The sequence below is a fragment of the Balaenoptera physalus genome (genome assembly GCF_965194825.1).
Source record: "Balaenoptera physalus genome assembly, chromosome: 14".
Classification (NCBI taxonomy): Eukaryota; Metazoa; Chordata; class Mammalia; order Artiodactyla; family Balaenopteridae; genus Balaenoptera; species Balaenoptera physalus.
The window spans coordinates 57,209,399-57,226,152 of record NC_138893.1 but is presented as its reverse complement, the minus strand read 5'-3'; the positions used below and the strand labels follow the sequence as shown (position 1 = coordinate 57,226,152).

Here is a 16,754-nt window from a genome sequence, read left to right as displayed (position 1 = left end):
GCCCGCACTGCACCTCTTGTAGGATCTTAGTTCCCTGACCAGGGATTGAACCCAGGCCCTCAATAGTGAAAGCACGGACTCCTAACCACTGGACCACCAGAGAATTCCCAGAATTGCCATTTTTGTACAATAACAAATCTTTGTTTCCCTAGAGCACGATTTCTAGCAGCCACACTATTGACAGTTTGAGCTGGATAATTCTTTGTTGTGGTGACCTGTCCTATGTGTTATGTTTAGCGGCTTCCCTGGCGTTTGTCCACTAGAAGCCAGTCGCAACCCCCTGTTTTAACAACCAAAAATGTCTCCAGACAGTACCACATGTCCCCTTGAGTGCAAAATCTCCCTACTGAGAACCATTGCCCTACAGTAAAATCTGTAATTATTCCTTGGAAAATCATACAGAAAATTAATATTTCTTTCACCCCCCTCTTGGTGATAAAATGAAGAAGGCATTCATTTCTACTTGCCAGATTGTTGGCTCAAATTTGTGCTGAGTGTTTTCTAAAGTTTTCCACACCTAATTTCTTGCCTATAAACCAGAGAACTATGAAAATAGAATATGATTAATATGTATTAGATGTTACTTTATATTGACTTAATTTTCCCCCTTAAATCCACAGCATAAAAAATCACATGGAAAAGATAAAGAAAACAGAGGCATTAATCCGCTGGAGAGGTCTAAAGTAGAAGAAACTACAGAGCAATCTGTTATGAAGAGCAGATTACCTCTACGAGCCCAGAACAATTTTTAGTTAACTTGAGGACAGGTAATTTTACTTTCTAAGAAAAATGAAAAATAAAACCTGTAACCCCAGAACTTGAGCCTTGTGTATAGATTAAAAACGAGTAGAAAATATCAAGGCAGTACTGTAAATTAGTTGAATTTATTATCTACCCATTTTTTCTGTCATTGCTGTAGTTTACTGTATATTAAGTTGGGTTTCATTTGGGATTTGCATTGAGTAAATATGCATTTCTAGCTTTTGATATAAAATAGCTCTTTCATAACAAATGAAAAATATTTTTCTAGTATATTACTAAATAGCAGATATATAGAAGCTGCAGTGTTCTTTTAGGCTTGAACTTATATACGTAAATATCACCAGCGCATGGTTTTAGGAAGGACCATATCCTTTCTTTTCTTGGTATGATTGAATTATGTTTATATTTGCTTGCCTCCTTCCCTAGACTTTTTCGTTCTGCCTTCTCAGCAAACTTTCTCCCTTTTTTTGTCACCAAACCATTTGTAGAGCTACAAAATGGTATCCATTATTATTATGAGATAGCCAGAATTTTACCTAGAAATCTTTTACACTTTTCTGTGGTTATCTCTAAAATTGCTGTCAACAATAAACACAACCCAAGAAGTATCCCTTCCTTCAATATTTTAATTTGTTTCCCCCTAGATATGAAAGCATTTCATTCCTTTATGAGGCCTAACACATTAGTCCCCACAGAGTTCATAAAAAGCCATCTTCTCCAGAATATAGATTGCTATTATGAGAGAACTACCTGGAGTTCTGATTAGTGGCTATGTGACCCTATTTTGAAGCCTGTATCTTGTGCAAAAGCTCAAAGTGTTTAAGCGCTTTTTGAAGCTATTAATTATGACTATCATTTATATTCTTTTGTTTACCTGGTGAAACTTGTTGTTCTTTGTATATAATAAAATACATGTGTATATATTTTTCGCTATTGAAATCTTAACCCTTATTAGAAGGGCCCTGACAATTTTGATCTGGCAGCCAAATTTCTGGAAGTTGGGATGTTTGAGCATGAAGAACCAGAGCACTTAGAAGGAATATATGTGAAGAATAAATTTTGTGCACACATCAAGTTTAAGTGTATAAATTCAGATTTGATTCTGATAGCTAAGTAAAACCAAACCCTGTTGGAGAATTAGAAAATGTGCTACTTCAAGGAACTAAGTTTGCCTTGCAGAGTGCTAATTATCTTAATAAAAATGATCATATAATTTCTCTGCAAAATCAGATGTCAACATAAGCTATGGATAATATCTAAAAAAATAAGCTACCCTCAGTAAATCCATGATTAATAAATTTGGTTTCTACATTAACTTATTTGTCTCATTATTTCTTATTTGGCAATGGGTATGTTTACAGAGTTAAGCCAGTTATATTAAAATTCCTAAAATAAAACTTCTACAGAAGTACCAGCAAGGAAGAAGGGCCTTGGTAAACATCCCGGCTTTCAGTTGCACTTGAAGGGGCTATGATTTAGTGTAAGATTAATGAGAAACAGATTGGGCCTCACAGGGCCTGAAGTCCAGCTTTAAGTCATCTCATTCCCTAAGTTTTAAAGTTATCTAGGAATGCTAATGCAACTGGTTGAAGTGCCTGACAGAAGCAAAAATAAATCTGGAGAATTTTAACATCCAGAGCCTTAAATTAGCTCTGTAAATTTTAATATACAATGTCAAGGACTCAAAAAATAACCCTCAGCAAAAACAGAGTAGGTAGCTTCAAGGACCCATTCCTCCTCAGAGGCAAAAACATTCAGAAGCAATTTTGTCAGAACTTGGAAACAAATGTTGAATCAAGAACAAAGTGACTTAAAAACTAGGAAAGCTTTTTGGTGTTTTACTTGCCCTTGTTCCATTCCCCTTCCCAGCTATGTGGTGGTCTTGAAGATACGCAGAAGCCCATCGTTCTCAGAGTGAGACCCTGTTCCCTGGTCCTGAAGGAGCAGAGGAGATCTTAATCTCAGAGAGTTGTTTGTTGAAACCTGTCTAAGCCAACCTGAAGGACTGAAGCAAGGCACTTGCCTTTGTTTCATCTAACTCAGAACTCAGGGTGGAAAAATGGCAGGTATTTCTCAAAAATATTGTAAGGCAAATGAACAACCTGCTGCCACCTTTGGCAAAGGATTACAGTTGAGGTAAATAAAGGAGTGCCTAAAGCCTGAGAGGAAAAAATGGGAGAGAATTTCCTAGGGAAATTAGGCTACTCAGAAACAACAATGTATACTAGGGAACTGAGAAAGCCATCAGTTAGGCCAAGTTGCATGCTTAGAAAAGACCTGAGAAGACCTAAGTGTTCACTGCTGGCTGAACTCTAGGCTCGGCACAAGCAGGAAGTGAAGGCTAAGCAGATTTAAAAGGACCTAGCTAAGCACTTAAAGGAGTGCTCCAACACAGCCAACCTACAAAGACTGGGAGGATTTTTTTTTCCTTTTTTTTCTTTTAATTCTTGTTTTATGTATTTATTTTTTGGCTACTAGCATTCAAGGAAATCTGTCAACACACTAGCTGAACACAGGCAAAAATATAGTCTTTAGAGACTACGTAAGTCAAAGAATTGAGACTTTACAAAAGAATAGTTTAGAGAAGTCACTAAATAAATTGCTACAGCCCACAGCAAGGAACAAAAACAAACCCCGAAGCATGAAGAATCTGATTTCCAAAGTTACCCTATTATAATATTCAAATGTTCAGTTTTCAACAAAAACTAGGAATTATGCAAAGAAAGTATGGCTCATTCACAGAAGAAATGAACATAAACCATCCCTGAGGGAGCAGAAACTTTGGACTTTAAATCAACTGTCTCATATATGCTCAAAGAGCTAAAGGAATCCAGTATGAAAATGTCTCAACAAATAGAGGATATCCGTGAAGAAACCATAAAAAGGAACCATACAAATTTGGAGCTGAAAAGTAAGATAACTGAAATGAAAAAAATCACTAGAGGCTTCCAACAGTAGATATGATCAGGCAATAGAAAGCCAGTGAACTTGAAGCTAGAATCAATTGAAATTGTCCAATTGAAGAAGCAAAAAGGGAAAAGAATGAAGGAAAAAGTAGAACTTAAGAGACATGTGGAACACAATGAAGCATACCAATATTTACAAAAAAGAGAGTACCAGAAGAATAGGAGAGAAAGAAAGAGGCAGACAATACTTGAAGAAGTAATGGCTGAAAACTTCTTAGATTTGTTAAAACACTCAAATCTACACATCCAAGATGCTCAATAAATCCAAACAGGATAAACTCAAAGAGATCCACAACAAGACAATCAAACTGTTAAAACTGAAGACAGAATCTAGAAAGCAGCAAGAGTGTAGTCTTCAGGAAAATGCAAATCAAAACCACAATGAGATATCACTACATCCACAAGGATAGCTATAGTAAAAACAGAAAATAACAAGTCCTGGTGAAGATGTTCAATGGGAACTCTCATATATTGCTTGTGGGAATGTAAAGTGGTTCAGCCACTGTTTAAAAGTTTGGTGGTTCATAAACAAGTTAAATGTAGAATTACCATTTCACCCAGCAGCTCTACTCCTAGGTATCTACCCAAGAGAAAAGAAAAAATTTATCCACACAAATTTGTACACAAATGTTCATGTTAGCACTATGAGCTAAATGGTATAAACAATCCAAGTGTCCATCAACATATGAATGGATAAACGATATGTGTTATATACATATAATGGATTATTACTCAGCCATAAAAAAGAATGAAGCACTGATACATGCTACTGTGTGGATAAATCTTGAAAATATAATGCTATGTGTAAAAAGTCAGATGTAAAAATTCATATATTGTATGTTTACATTTTTATGAAATATCCAGAATAGGTAAATTCATAGAAACAGATTGGTGGTTGCCAAGGCTGTTTTGAGTTGAGGGAAAGGGCATGATTGCTTAATGAGTATCGAGTTCTCTTTTGGGATGTTAGAAATGTGTTGGAACTAGATAGATGTGGTGGTTGTACAATGTTGTGAGTATACGAAGTGCCACAGAATTATGTACTTTAAAATGATTTATTTTAGGGACTTCCCTGGTGGCACAGTGGTTAAGAATTCGCCTGCCAATGCAGGGGACACGCGTTCGATCCCTGCTCCAGGAAGATTCCACATGCTGTGGAGCAACTAAGCCTGCGTGCCACAAATACTGAGCCCGTGTGCCACAACTACTGAAGCCCAAGCGCCTAGAGCCCATGCTCTGCAACAAGAGAAGCCACCGCAATGAGAAGCCCACGCACTGCAACGAAGAGTAGCCCCCACTCACTGCAACTAGAGAAAGCGCGCGCAGCAATGAAGACCCAATGCAGCCATAAATTAATTAATTAATTAAAAAAAAATAACCTACTATACCAAGAGACAGACCAAAAACCCACAGAAAAGACAACAGAAACAAATTACAGAAATTACAGCTAACTGAGTTGCCAAACAAGGTCTTTTATTTATTTATTTTTGGCCACACCATGCAACTTGCAGGATCTTAGTTCCCCGACCAGGGATTGAACCCAGGCCATGGCAGTGAAAGTGCTGAATCTTAACCACTGGACTGCCAGGGAATTACCCAAATTCTTTAAATGTCTACTTTTATGGAATTCCCAAACAAGATCTTTTAAAATTAAAAAAAAAAGAATCAGATGGAAATTCTAGAACTGAAAAATACAATAAATTATGAATACAGGGGATGGGTTTAGTTGCTGAATAGACAGTTAAAAAGAGTTTCAAAAAGTGGATGGTAGGTTAGAAGAAAATTGTTACACTGAAGCATAGCAAGACAAAAGGATGAGAAATATGAAAGAAACAGGATGTGGTGAAGATATCTAACATCCATATAATTAGTGCCTCATAAGGAAAAAGAGAGAATGGGACTGAAGCCCTATAATTCCTGAGCAGGATAAATGCAAAATCACACCTAGGTACACCATAGGCAAACTGCTAAAAGGTTAAATGAAATAAGAAAGTAAAAAAAATAGAGATACTTAAACTGCTGAAACAAAATAACTGATTGCCATCACAGAACTCTATACCTAATGAAAATATTTTTCAGGAATGATGGTTCATTAAAGGCATCTTATGTGTCTAAGAAATGAAAATTGATTTTTGTCATCACCAAACTGGCACTAAAGGAAACACTAAAGAGTGTTCTTTAAGTGAAAAGAAAATGATACCAAATGGCATCTCAGAGATGCAGGAAAGAATAAAGAACAATGGAAAATATAAATGCATCAGAAAGGTAAATAATCACTACAAAACAATAACAATGTTTTATAGGGTCTAAAATATATATGGAATTAAAACCCTCAAGAATAGCACATAAAATGGAAGAAGGATGGGACTTCCCTGGTGGTCCAGTGGGTAAGACTCCATGCTCCCAGTGCAGGGGGCTGGGGTTTGATCCCTGGTTGGGGAACTATATCCCATATTCATGCTGCAACTAAGAGTTCACGTGCCTCAACTAAGAAGCCTGCATGCCACAACTAAGAAATCTGTATGCCACAATGAAGATCCCATGTACCGCAACTAAGACCCAGAGCAGCCAAAAAAAAAAAAAATATGGAAGAAGGTTAAGAGGAGCTAAAGGATTCAAAGATTCTTTGATTATCTGGGAGGTAGTAAAGGTTCTAATTAATATTAGACTGATAAGCAAAGTCTAAGTAAAATATTAAACTTGAAAAGAATGTATTTTATCATTGGATGGATTTTTCTGTAAATGTCAGACCAAGTTGATTGATAAGGTGGTCAGGTCTTCTGTAACCTTACTGATTTTTCTGTGTAGTTGTTCTATTAATTAAAATGTTGAAGTCTTGAGAATTCCCTGGTAGTCCGGTGGTTAAGACTCCATACTTCCATTGCCAAGGGCCCGCGTTTGATCCCTGGTTGGGGAACTAAGATCCCACAAGCCATGCGGTGTGGCAAAAAAAAAAAAAAAAAAAAAATTGAAGACTCTAACTACAACTGTGAATTTTTAAATTTCTCCTTTCAGTTCTTTCCATTTCTAGCACCTGTGTTGTGACGTACATACATCCTTAGAATTGTTATACTTCTTGATGAATCGACCCCTTTATCAGTATTGTCCCTTTTTATCCTTTGTGACATTCCTTATTCTAATGTTAACTGTTATATTAATGTAGATACCCCAGCTTTCTCTTTTTTTTTTAATTTCCTTTTTAAAAAATTAATTTTAAAATTGAGGTATAGTTGATTTACAACTCCAGCTTTCTCTTTCTTAGTGTTTGCATGATACAGGCATACCTTGGAAAGCCTGCGGAATCAGTTCCAGACCACCACAACAAAGTGAATATAATAAAGCAAGTCACACAAATATTTTGGTTTCCCAGTGCATATAAAAGTTATGATTACACTATAGACTGTAGTCAGTTAAGTGTGTAATAGCATATGTCTAAAAAAATAGGGATTTCCCTGGTGGCGCAGTGGTTAAGAATCCGCCTGCCAGTGCAGGGGACATGGGTTCGATCCCTGATCCAGGAAGATCCCACATGCCGTGGAGCAGCTAAGCCCGTGTGCCACAACTACTGAAGCCCCCCTGCCCTGAAGCCTGCATTCCGCAACTACTGAGCCCGTGTGCTGCAACTACTGAAGCCCGCACACCTAGAGCTCATGCTTCGCAACAAGAGAAGCCACCTCAAATGAGAAGGCCCCACACCGCAGTGAAGAGCAGCCTCCCCTCGCCGCAACTAGAGATAGCCAGCATGCAGCAACGAAGACCCTATGCAGCAAAAAAATAAATAAATAAAATAATAATAATAATGTACAACCTTAATTTAAAAATACTTTATTGCTAAAAAATGCTAATCATTATCTGGGCCTTCAGAGAGTCATAATCTTTTTGCTGGTGGAGGGCATCACCTCAATGTTGATGGATGCTGACTGTTCAGGGTGGTCTTTGCTGAAGGCTGGGGTGACTGTCACAATTTCTTAAAATAAGACAACAGTGAAGTTTGCCACATCTATTGACTCAGGAACGAGTTCTCTGTAGCATGCAATGCTGTTTGATAGCATTTTACCCACAGAAGTACTTCTTTCAAAATTGAAGTCAATTCTCTCAAACCTCTCAAACAGTAGGCTTAAAATATTTAGTAAATCATGTTGTAAAACGACATGCTGTCATCCAGCCTTTGTTGTTTCATTTGTAGAGCACAGGCAGAATAGATTTAGCATAATTCTTAAAAGCCCTAGGGATTTTGGAATAGTAAATGAGCATTGGTTTCACATCTTCACTAGCTGCATTAGCCCTAAACAAGAGAATCAGCCTGTCTTTTGAAGCTTTGAAGCCAGGCATTGACTTCTCCTCTCTAGCTATGAAAGTCCTAGCTGGCTTCTTCTTCCAACAGAAGGCTGTTTCATCTACATTGAATCTGTTTAGTGTCGCCACCTTCATTCATTATCTTAGCTCGATCTTCTGGATAACTTGCAGCAGCTTCTTCATCAGCACTTGCTATTTCACCATGCATGTTTATGTTGTAGAGACAGCTTCTTTTCTTAAACCTCATGAACCAAACTCTGCTAGCTTCAAACTTTTCATCTGCAGCTTCCTCACCTCTCTCAACCTTCATAGAATTGAAAAGAATTAGGCCCTTGCTCTGAATTAAGTTTGGCTGAAGTGACTATTGTGGCTGGTTTGATCTTCTATCCAGATCACTAAAACTTTCTCCATATCAGCAATAAGGCTGTTTCTCTTTCTTATCATTTGTGTGTTCACTGGAGTAGCACTTTCAATTTCCTTCAAGAACTTTTACTTTGCACCCACAACTTGGCTATTTGGCCGTTTGGTGCAAGAGGCCCAGCTTTTGGCCTCTCTCAGCTTTCGACATGCCTTCCTCACTAGGCTTAATCATTTCTAGCTTTTGATTTAAAGTGAGAGATGTGCAACCCTTTTATTCACTTGAACACTTAGAGGTCATTGTAGGATTATTAATCAGCCTAACAATTTCAATATTGTTGTGTCTCAGGGAACAGGGGAGCCCAAGGAGAGGGAGAGAGATGAGGGAATGGCTGGTGGGTGGAGCAGTCAGAACACAGGCAACATTTATCAATTAATTTCACCATCTTACATGGGCATGTTTTGTGGCACTGCAAAACAATTACAATAGCAACTTCAAAGATCACTGATCACAGATCACCATAACAAATATAACAATAATAATGAAAAAGCTTAAAATACTGAGAGAATTACCGAAATGTGACAGAGACATGAAGTGAGCAAATGCTGTTGGAAAAAGGATGCCAATAGATTTGCTCGATGTGGGGTTTACCACAAACTTTCAATTTGGAAAAAATGCAGTATCTGTGAAGTGTAATAAAACGAGGTATGTCTATATGTCTTTTTCCATTCTTTTCCTTTTAATTGTCTATCTTTTCTATTTGAAGTGAGCTTTTTGTAGATGACAATTGCTCTTTATACAGTCTGACAATCTTTTAATTCATTTATTTGGACTACTTATATTTAATGTGATTATTGGGTTTAAATATATAATCTTGCTAGTTGTTTTCTATTTGTTCCCTCTGTTCTTTGGTTCTTCTTTTTGTTTTTTTAGCAGTACAAATTAACTTTTTTTATTTCTTATCTTTTTTTAAGGTTTCTTTTTTTAAAGATTGAAGTATAGTTGACTTACAATGTTGTGTTAGTTTCAAGTGTACAGCAAAGTGATTCAGTTATACATACATATATATTTTTTTCGGATTCATTTTCCTTACAGCTTATTACAAAATATTGAGTATAGTTCCCTGAGTTATACAGTAGGTCCTTGTTCATTATCTATTTTATATATAGTACTGTGTATATGTTAATCCCAAACTCCTAATTTATTCCTCCCCACTTTCCCCTTTGGTAACCATAAGTTTGTTTTCTATGTCTGTGGGTCTATTTCTGTTTTGTATATAAGTTCATTTTTATCATTTTTTTTTTAGATTCCACATATAAGCAATATCATATGATATTTGTCTTTGTCTGGCTTACTTCACTTAGTATGATAATCTCTAGGTCCATCCATGTTGCTGCAAATGGCATTATATCATTCTTTTTTAGGGCTGAGTAATATTCCACTGTATAAATATACCACATCTTTATTCATTCATCTGTTGATAAACATTTAGGTTGCTTCCATGTTCTGGCTATTGTAAATAGTGCTGCAGTGAACATTGGGGTGCATGTATCTTTTCAAATTATGGTTTTCTCTGGATATATGCCCAGGAGCGGGATTGCAGGATCATATGGTAGCTCTATATTTAGTCTTTAAAGGAACCTCCATACTGTTCTCCATAGTGACTCTACCAATTTACATTCCCACCAACAGTGTAGGAAGGTTCCTCTTTCTCCACATCCTCTCCAGCATTTATTATTTGTAGACTTTTTATGATGGCCATTCTGACCACTCTGAGGTGATACCTCATTGCAGTTTTGATTTGCATTTCTTTTGTTCTTTGTTTCTTTTTTTCTCTTTTTCTTCCTCCTTTAGAATTAATTGAATGTTTTTATGAATCCATTTTATCTCCATTAAAAATTTTGTTTAGGGACTTCTCTGGTGGTCCAGCATTTAAGACTCCGTGCTCCCAGTGCAGGGGGCCCAGTTTCAATCCCTGGTCAGGGAATTAGATCCCGCATGCTACAACCAAAGATCCCACATGCTGCAGCTAAAGACCCAGTGCAGCCAAATAAAAAAATGTTTTTTGTTTAGCTTTTGTCCAAAGGCTTACAATATATATATTGAATTAATCACAGTCTGCCTTCAAAAAAAAATTATACTGAGTCATATATAGCTTCAGAACCTAACAAAGCACACTTCTAATTATTCTCTCTCATCTTCTCTGTGGTTTTCATTTTACTTTCATATTTGCAATAAAACCACAATACACCAGTACTATATTTCTTTTTGAAAGACAATGATCTTTTGGAGAGATTAAAAATAAGAGAAAGAATGTCTTTCTATTATTTTTATTTTAACCATTTCCAGAGATGTTCATTTATTTTTGTAGATCTATTTCTTTGTGTATGATACCAGATTCTCTGATATACTCCTCTTGCTTGTAGAGCTTCCTTTAATATTTCTTATAGTACAGGACTACTGGTAATGAATTCTGTCATTTTTGTTTTCTAAACAATTCTTTATTTTGTCTTCATTTTTGAAAGATATTTCATCAGGTGTAGAATCCTGGGTTGACAGTTATTTTCTTTCAGTACTTTAAAAATGTCGCTCCGTTGTCCTCTGGTTTGCACTGTGTCTAATAAGAAGCCTGGTGTGTAATTCTTATCTTTGTTCTTCTGCATTTAATGTCTTCTTTCTCTGGCTGCCTTCTAATTTTTCTTTTGGTTTTCAGTAGTTGGATTAGGGTAGGAGCTAGGTTGCTAGAGGGCTTTTTCAGTGTTCCTACTCCATCCTCAGCTTTCAGCCTTCCCTGTGTGCCTGAACTGGGGAAGGGTCTCTGAGCACACTTTTGCCCTTCCGCCATGGGAAGGCTGCTGTTCCCTTCCCTCATTCGTGGGTCTTGCTGGCCTGGAGTTGGGGATTGGGGAGGGTTTTCTGCTGCCCAGGTCCAGCTTTAGTCCTAGCAGGCCCTGTGTCCTGGGTCTCAGGGGATTTGGGCTTTCTCAGTGATCCTGTCCCTCCCTGGGGTAGCAAAACTCTGCCAGTAATTTTGGCAGGTTCTTTGCAGGAGAGAGTTTCCTGCTCCTCCCCTAGAAGTAGAGGGTTTTTGTTAGTTTTTTTACCTTGATCTCAGTCACAGTGGTTTTCACCTGTTCCCTGGGAGCCACAAGTTTTTCTACCCTTCTCCCTATGGCTTTGGTCTGTAAGGAAGAAGGGTCTGGGCAGAGCTTCATGCCTTTTTTTGTAGTGGTGGCTGCTCTCTTTTCCAAGCATGCATCACAAATGGCGGCTTTCTCTGGTCTCCTGCCTGGGCTTCTGTTTTTCTTGAGCACCTGGTAAAAGTCTGTGAAGAGCCTGTTAGTGTGTGCCAATTCCCACTGTGTCTGCAGCTCCCAGGGATTCCATACTTTCGTGCTAGCTCACACTAAACCTTTGGCAATTTGTTAAATATTTTAGCTGAATTCTTACCTGCTTGCACGGTATCTGGTGTCTCCTCCTCCCAGGTCAGCTACTGCTCATCACTGTCTCTCTCTGGGAAGTCTTCTCTTTCCTCAGATTGCTTGGCTGTCCTAAGACAGCTCTCTGATTGGTTCAGAAAAGCTATGATTGTGTGGTTTGTCTAGTTTTTTCTTGTTAGAATGGCAACAGTCGTCTTTTCAGCTTTCTACATCCTAGGTGGGAGCAGAATCAGTGTACTTTCCTGCTAACAACTTCTAACTTGTTAGATAAATAGTGGGACTGATTTCAAGAGAGGTTTCCTTTTTAGATGTGTGCCTGTTTTGTTCCCATTTCACTCTTCTTAAACAAAATTGTTATATGTTTACTTATTATTTCTTCCGGCCCCTTAGCAGCCGAGTCTTTCTCAGTTTTTATGGTCACCACCCATGCCTTCAAAGATACTTCCCCAATGTGTACTTGAAAAGTCCTAAGCATATAAGAATTTGATCTGGGACTTCCCTGGTTAAGAATTTGCCTGCCAATGCAGGGGACACAGGTTTGATCCCTGGTCCAGGAAGTTCCCACATGCCATGGAGCAACTAAGCCTGTGAGCCACAACTACTTAGCCTGTACTCTAGAGACCGTGAGCCACAACTACTGAGCCCGTGTACCACAACTACTGAAGCCTGCACGGCTAGAGCCCATGCTGTGCAACAAGAGAAGCCACTGCAATGAGAAGTCTGTGCACTGCAATGAAGAGTAGCCCTCGCTCACCGCAACTAGAGAAAGCCCACGTGCAGAAACGAAGACCCAAAGCAGCCAAAAAAAAAAAAAAAAGAATTTGATCTGATATCCTGTTAGGTTTAACCTAATCTCCATACTGAAAAGCTTTTGTTTTGAAGGAAATTGAAAACCTTGCTACTGTACCTTGCATGGCAAATTATCTGCTGGAGCAAGTGGCTTTGGTTCAACAGAAGCATCAGTGGCGGATCTCACTTGGTACTTTTTCCCCCAAAGAGGAAGAGAAAGAAGAGAAACCGGTAAAAACCATTTCGTAGATATTTTATTAAAAATATTATTTTAAATGGCTGTTGTTACTTTCTCACTGAATTATAGATCACTTGGTTGGATAACTCAGAATTAGAAGAGCAAAAACAAAATCAGGCTACACTTTTAGAATCACTCTGATTTTTCTTTTTATCAATGGGGATAGACCATGAATTGATGAACCTAATAATACTTGCTTGAAGTTTCTATAAAGATAAATAATGGGCTTATTTTCTATCCTTTGTATGAAAAAGTGTCTTAGACTTATTTAAAATACAATATTGGATGATTAAAATGTAATCAAAACAGTTTTAATTTATGGAGTTGAAATAACCTAGTGCAAAATTGGAGAAGTTCCCAGGCAGCTACAACACCAGAAGCAGATATTCTCGCCCTGGCTACAGGCTCCAGCACGGGATCCGGCTCCCGTTCCTGCTGCAGCTCCAGCTCCAGCTCCTGCTCAGCGCAAAGAGCCTCCACCAGCCTGTGCTTTACGAAATTCAGCCCCTCCTTATGCTTCAGACTGCAAGGCCCTGAACCAAGATTGCAGAGTAGAAGGATGTGCTCTCACTCCCTCTTGTGAGAACACCAGAATCACAACTAGCTGCTGGACAATCATTGACAGGAAGACACTGGAACTCACCAAAAAAGATACCCCACACCCAAAGACAAGGAGAAGCCACAATGAGACGGTAGGAGGGGCACAATCACAGTAAAATCAAATCCCATAAATGCTGGGTGGGTGACTCACAGAATGGAGATCACTTATACCACAGAAGTCCACCCACTGGAGGCAAGGTTCTGAGCCCCATGTCAGGCTTCCCAACCTGGGGGTCTGGCAACAGGAGGAGGAATTCCTAGAGAATCAGATTTTGAAGGCTAGTGGGATTTGACTGCAGGACTTCGACAGGACTGGGGGAAACAGGGAATCCACACTTGGAGGGCACACACAAAGTAGTGTGTGCATCGGGACCCAGGGGAAGGAGCAGTGACCCCAGAGGAGACTGAACCAGACCTACCTGCTAGTGTTGGAGGGTCTCCTGCAGAGGTGGGGTGTGGGTGTGGCTCACCATGGGGACAAGGACACTGGCAGCAGAAGTTCTGGGAAGCACTCCTTGGCGGGAGCTCCCAAACTCATTCTATGAGGACACTATCACCCTGATACCAAAACCAGACAAAGATACAGACTGAAAGTGAAGGGATGGAAAAAGATATTCCATGCAAATGGAAATCAAAAGAAAGCTGGAGTAGCTATACTCATATCAGATAAAATAGACTTTAAAGAATGTTACAGGAGACGAGGAAGGACACTACATAATGATCAAGGTATCAATCCAAGAAGAAGATATAACAATTATAATTATATATGCACCCAATATAGGAGCACCTCAATACATAAGGCAACTGCTAACAGCTATAAAAGAGGTAATCGACAGTAACACAATAATAGTGGGGTACTTTAACACCTCACTTACACCAATGGACGGATCATCCAAAATGAAAATAAATAAGGAAACAGAAGCTTTAAATGACACAATAGACCAGATAGATTTAATTGACATTTATAGGACATTCCATCCAAAAACAACAGATTACACTTTCTTCTCAAGTGTGCACAGAACGTTCTCCAGGATAGGTCACATCTTGGGTCACACATCAAGCCTCAGTAAATTTAAGAAAATTGAAATCATATCAAGCATCTTTTCTGACCACAACGCTATGAGATTAGAAATGAATTACAGGGAAAAATATGTAAAAAACACAAACACAGGGAGGCTAAACAATACGTTACTAAATAACCAAGAGATCACTGAAGAAATCAAAGAGGAAATCAAAAAATACCTAGAGACAAATGACAATGAAAACACGACGATCCAAAACCTATGGGATGCAGCAAAAGCAGTTCTAAGAGGGAAGTTTATAGGTATACAAGCCTACCTCAAGAAACAAGAAAAATCTCAAACAATCTAACCTTACACCTAAAGGCCCTAGAAAAAGAACAACAAACAAAACTCAAAGTTAGCAGAAGGAAAGAAATCATAAAGATCAGAGCAGAAATAAATGCAATAGACACAAAGAAAACAATAGCAAAGATGAATAAAACTAAAAGCTGGTTCTTTGAGAAGATAAACAAAATTGATAAACTACTAGCCAGACTCATCAAGAAAAAGAGGGAGAGGACTCAAATCAATAAAATTAGAAATGAAAAAGGAGAAGTTACAACAGACACCACAGAAATACAAAGCATCCTAAGAGACTACTACAAGCAACTCTATGCCAATAAAATGGACAACCTGGAAGAAATGGACAAATTCTTAGAAAGATATAACCTTCCAAGACTGAACCAGGAAGAAACAGAAAATATGAACAGACCAATCACAAGCAATGAAATTGAATCTGTGATTAAAAATCTTCCAACAAACAAAAGTCCAGGACCAGATGGCATCACAGGTGAATTCTATCAAACATTAGAGAAGAGCTAACACCCATCCTTCTCAAACTCTTCCAAAAAATTGCAGGGGAAGGAACACTCCCAAACTCATTCTATGAGGCCACCATCACCCTGATACCAAAACCAGACAAAGATACTACAAAAAAAGAAAATTACAGACCAATATCACTGATGAATATAGATGCAAAAATCCTCAACAAAATACTAGCAAACAGAACCCAACAACACATTAAAAGGATCATACACCATGATCAAGTGGGATTTATCCCAGGGATGCAAGGATTCTTCAATATACGCAAACCAATCAATGTGATACACCATATTAACAAATTGAAGAATAAAAACCATATGGTCATCTCGATAGATGCAGAAAAAGCTTTTGACAAAATTCAACACCCGTTTATGATAAAAATTCTCCAGAAAGTGGGCATAGAGGGAACCTACCTCAACATAATAAAGGCCATATACGACAAACCCACAGCAAACATCATTCTCAATGGTGAAAAACTGAAAGCATTTCCTCTAAGATCAGGAACAAGGCAAGGATGTCCACTCTCACCACTATTATTCAACATAGTTTTGGAAGTCCTAGCCACGGCAATCAGAGAAGAAAAAGAAATAAAAGGAATACAAATTGGAAAAGAAGAAGTAAAAGTGTCACTGTTTGCAGATGACATGGTACTATACATAGAGGATCCTAAAGATGCCACCAGAAAACTACTAGAGCTAATCAATGAATCTGGTAAAGTTCCAGGATACAAAATTAATGCACAGAAATCTCTTGCATTCCTATACACCAATGATGAAAAATCTGAAAGAGAAATTAAGGAAACACTCCCATTTACCACTGCAACAAAAAGAATAAAATACCTAGGAATAAACCTACCTAGGGAGAAAAAAGACTTGTATGCAGAAAACTATAAGACACTGATGAAAGAAATTAAAGATGATACCAACAGATGGAGAGATATACCATGTTCTTGGATTGGAAGAATCAATATTGTGAAAATGACTCTACTACCCAAAGCAATCTACAGATTCAATGCAATCCCTATCAAATTACCAAGGGCATTTCTTATGGACCTAGAACAAAAAATCTTAAAATGTGTATGGAGACACAAAACACCCCGAATAGCCAAAGCAGTCTTGAGGGAAAAAAATGGAGCAGGTGGAATCAGACTCCCTGACTTCAGACTATACTACAAAGCTACAGTAATCAAGACAATATGGTACTGGCACAAAAACAGAAACATAGATCAATGGAACAAGATAGAAAGCCCAGAGATAAACCCACGCACCTATGGTCAACTAATCTATGACAAAGGAGGCAAAGATATACAATGGAGAAAAGACAGTCTCTTCAATAAGTGGTGCTGGGAAAACTGGACAGCTACATGTAAAAGAATGAAGTTAGAACACTCCCTAACACGATACACAAAAATAAACTCAAAAT

The 16,754-nt window shown here is 38.1% G+C and overlaps 1 protein-coding gene and 1 long non-coding RNA gene across 3 annotated transcripts in view; both read left to right on the top strand.

Moving 5' to 3' along the window:
• LOC309642397 overlaps positions 1–16,754 on the top strand; it is a 152,479-nt gene that overhangs the window by 71,312 nt on the left and 64,413 nt on the right. The window lies entirely within an intron of this gene.
• KIF11 (kinesin family member 11) overlaps positions 1–16,754 on the top strand; it is a 79,875-nt gene that overhangs the window by 54,860 nt on the left and 8,261 nt on the right. The window contains exons 22-23 of one of the 2 annotated variants that reach the window (XM_082423640.1): positions 621–767; positions 4,793–6,974. In XM_082423640.1, coding sequence (XP_082279766.1) covers positions 621–752 — 132 coding nt within the window. In that variant the 3' untranslated portion in view covers positions 753–767; positions 4,793–6,974. Of the gene's footprint in view, positions 1–620; positions 768–4,792; positions 6,975–16,754 lie in introns of those variants that run through there. The other variant, XM_082423639.1, reaches the window with a different exon arrangement.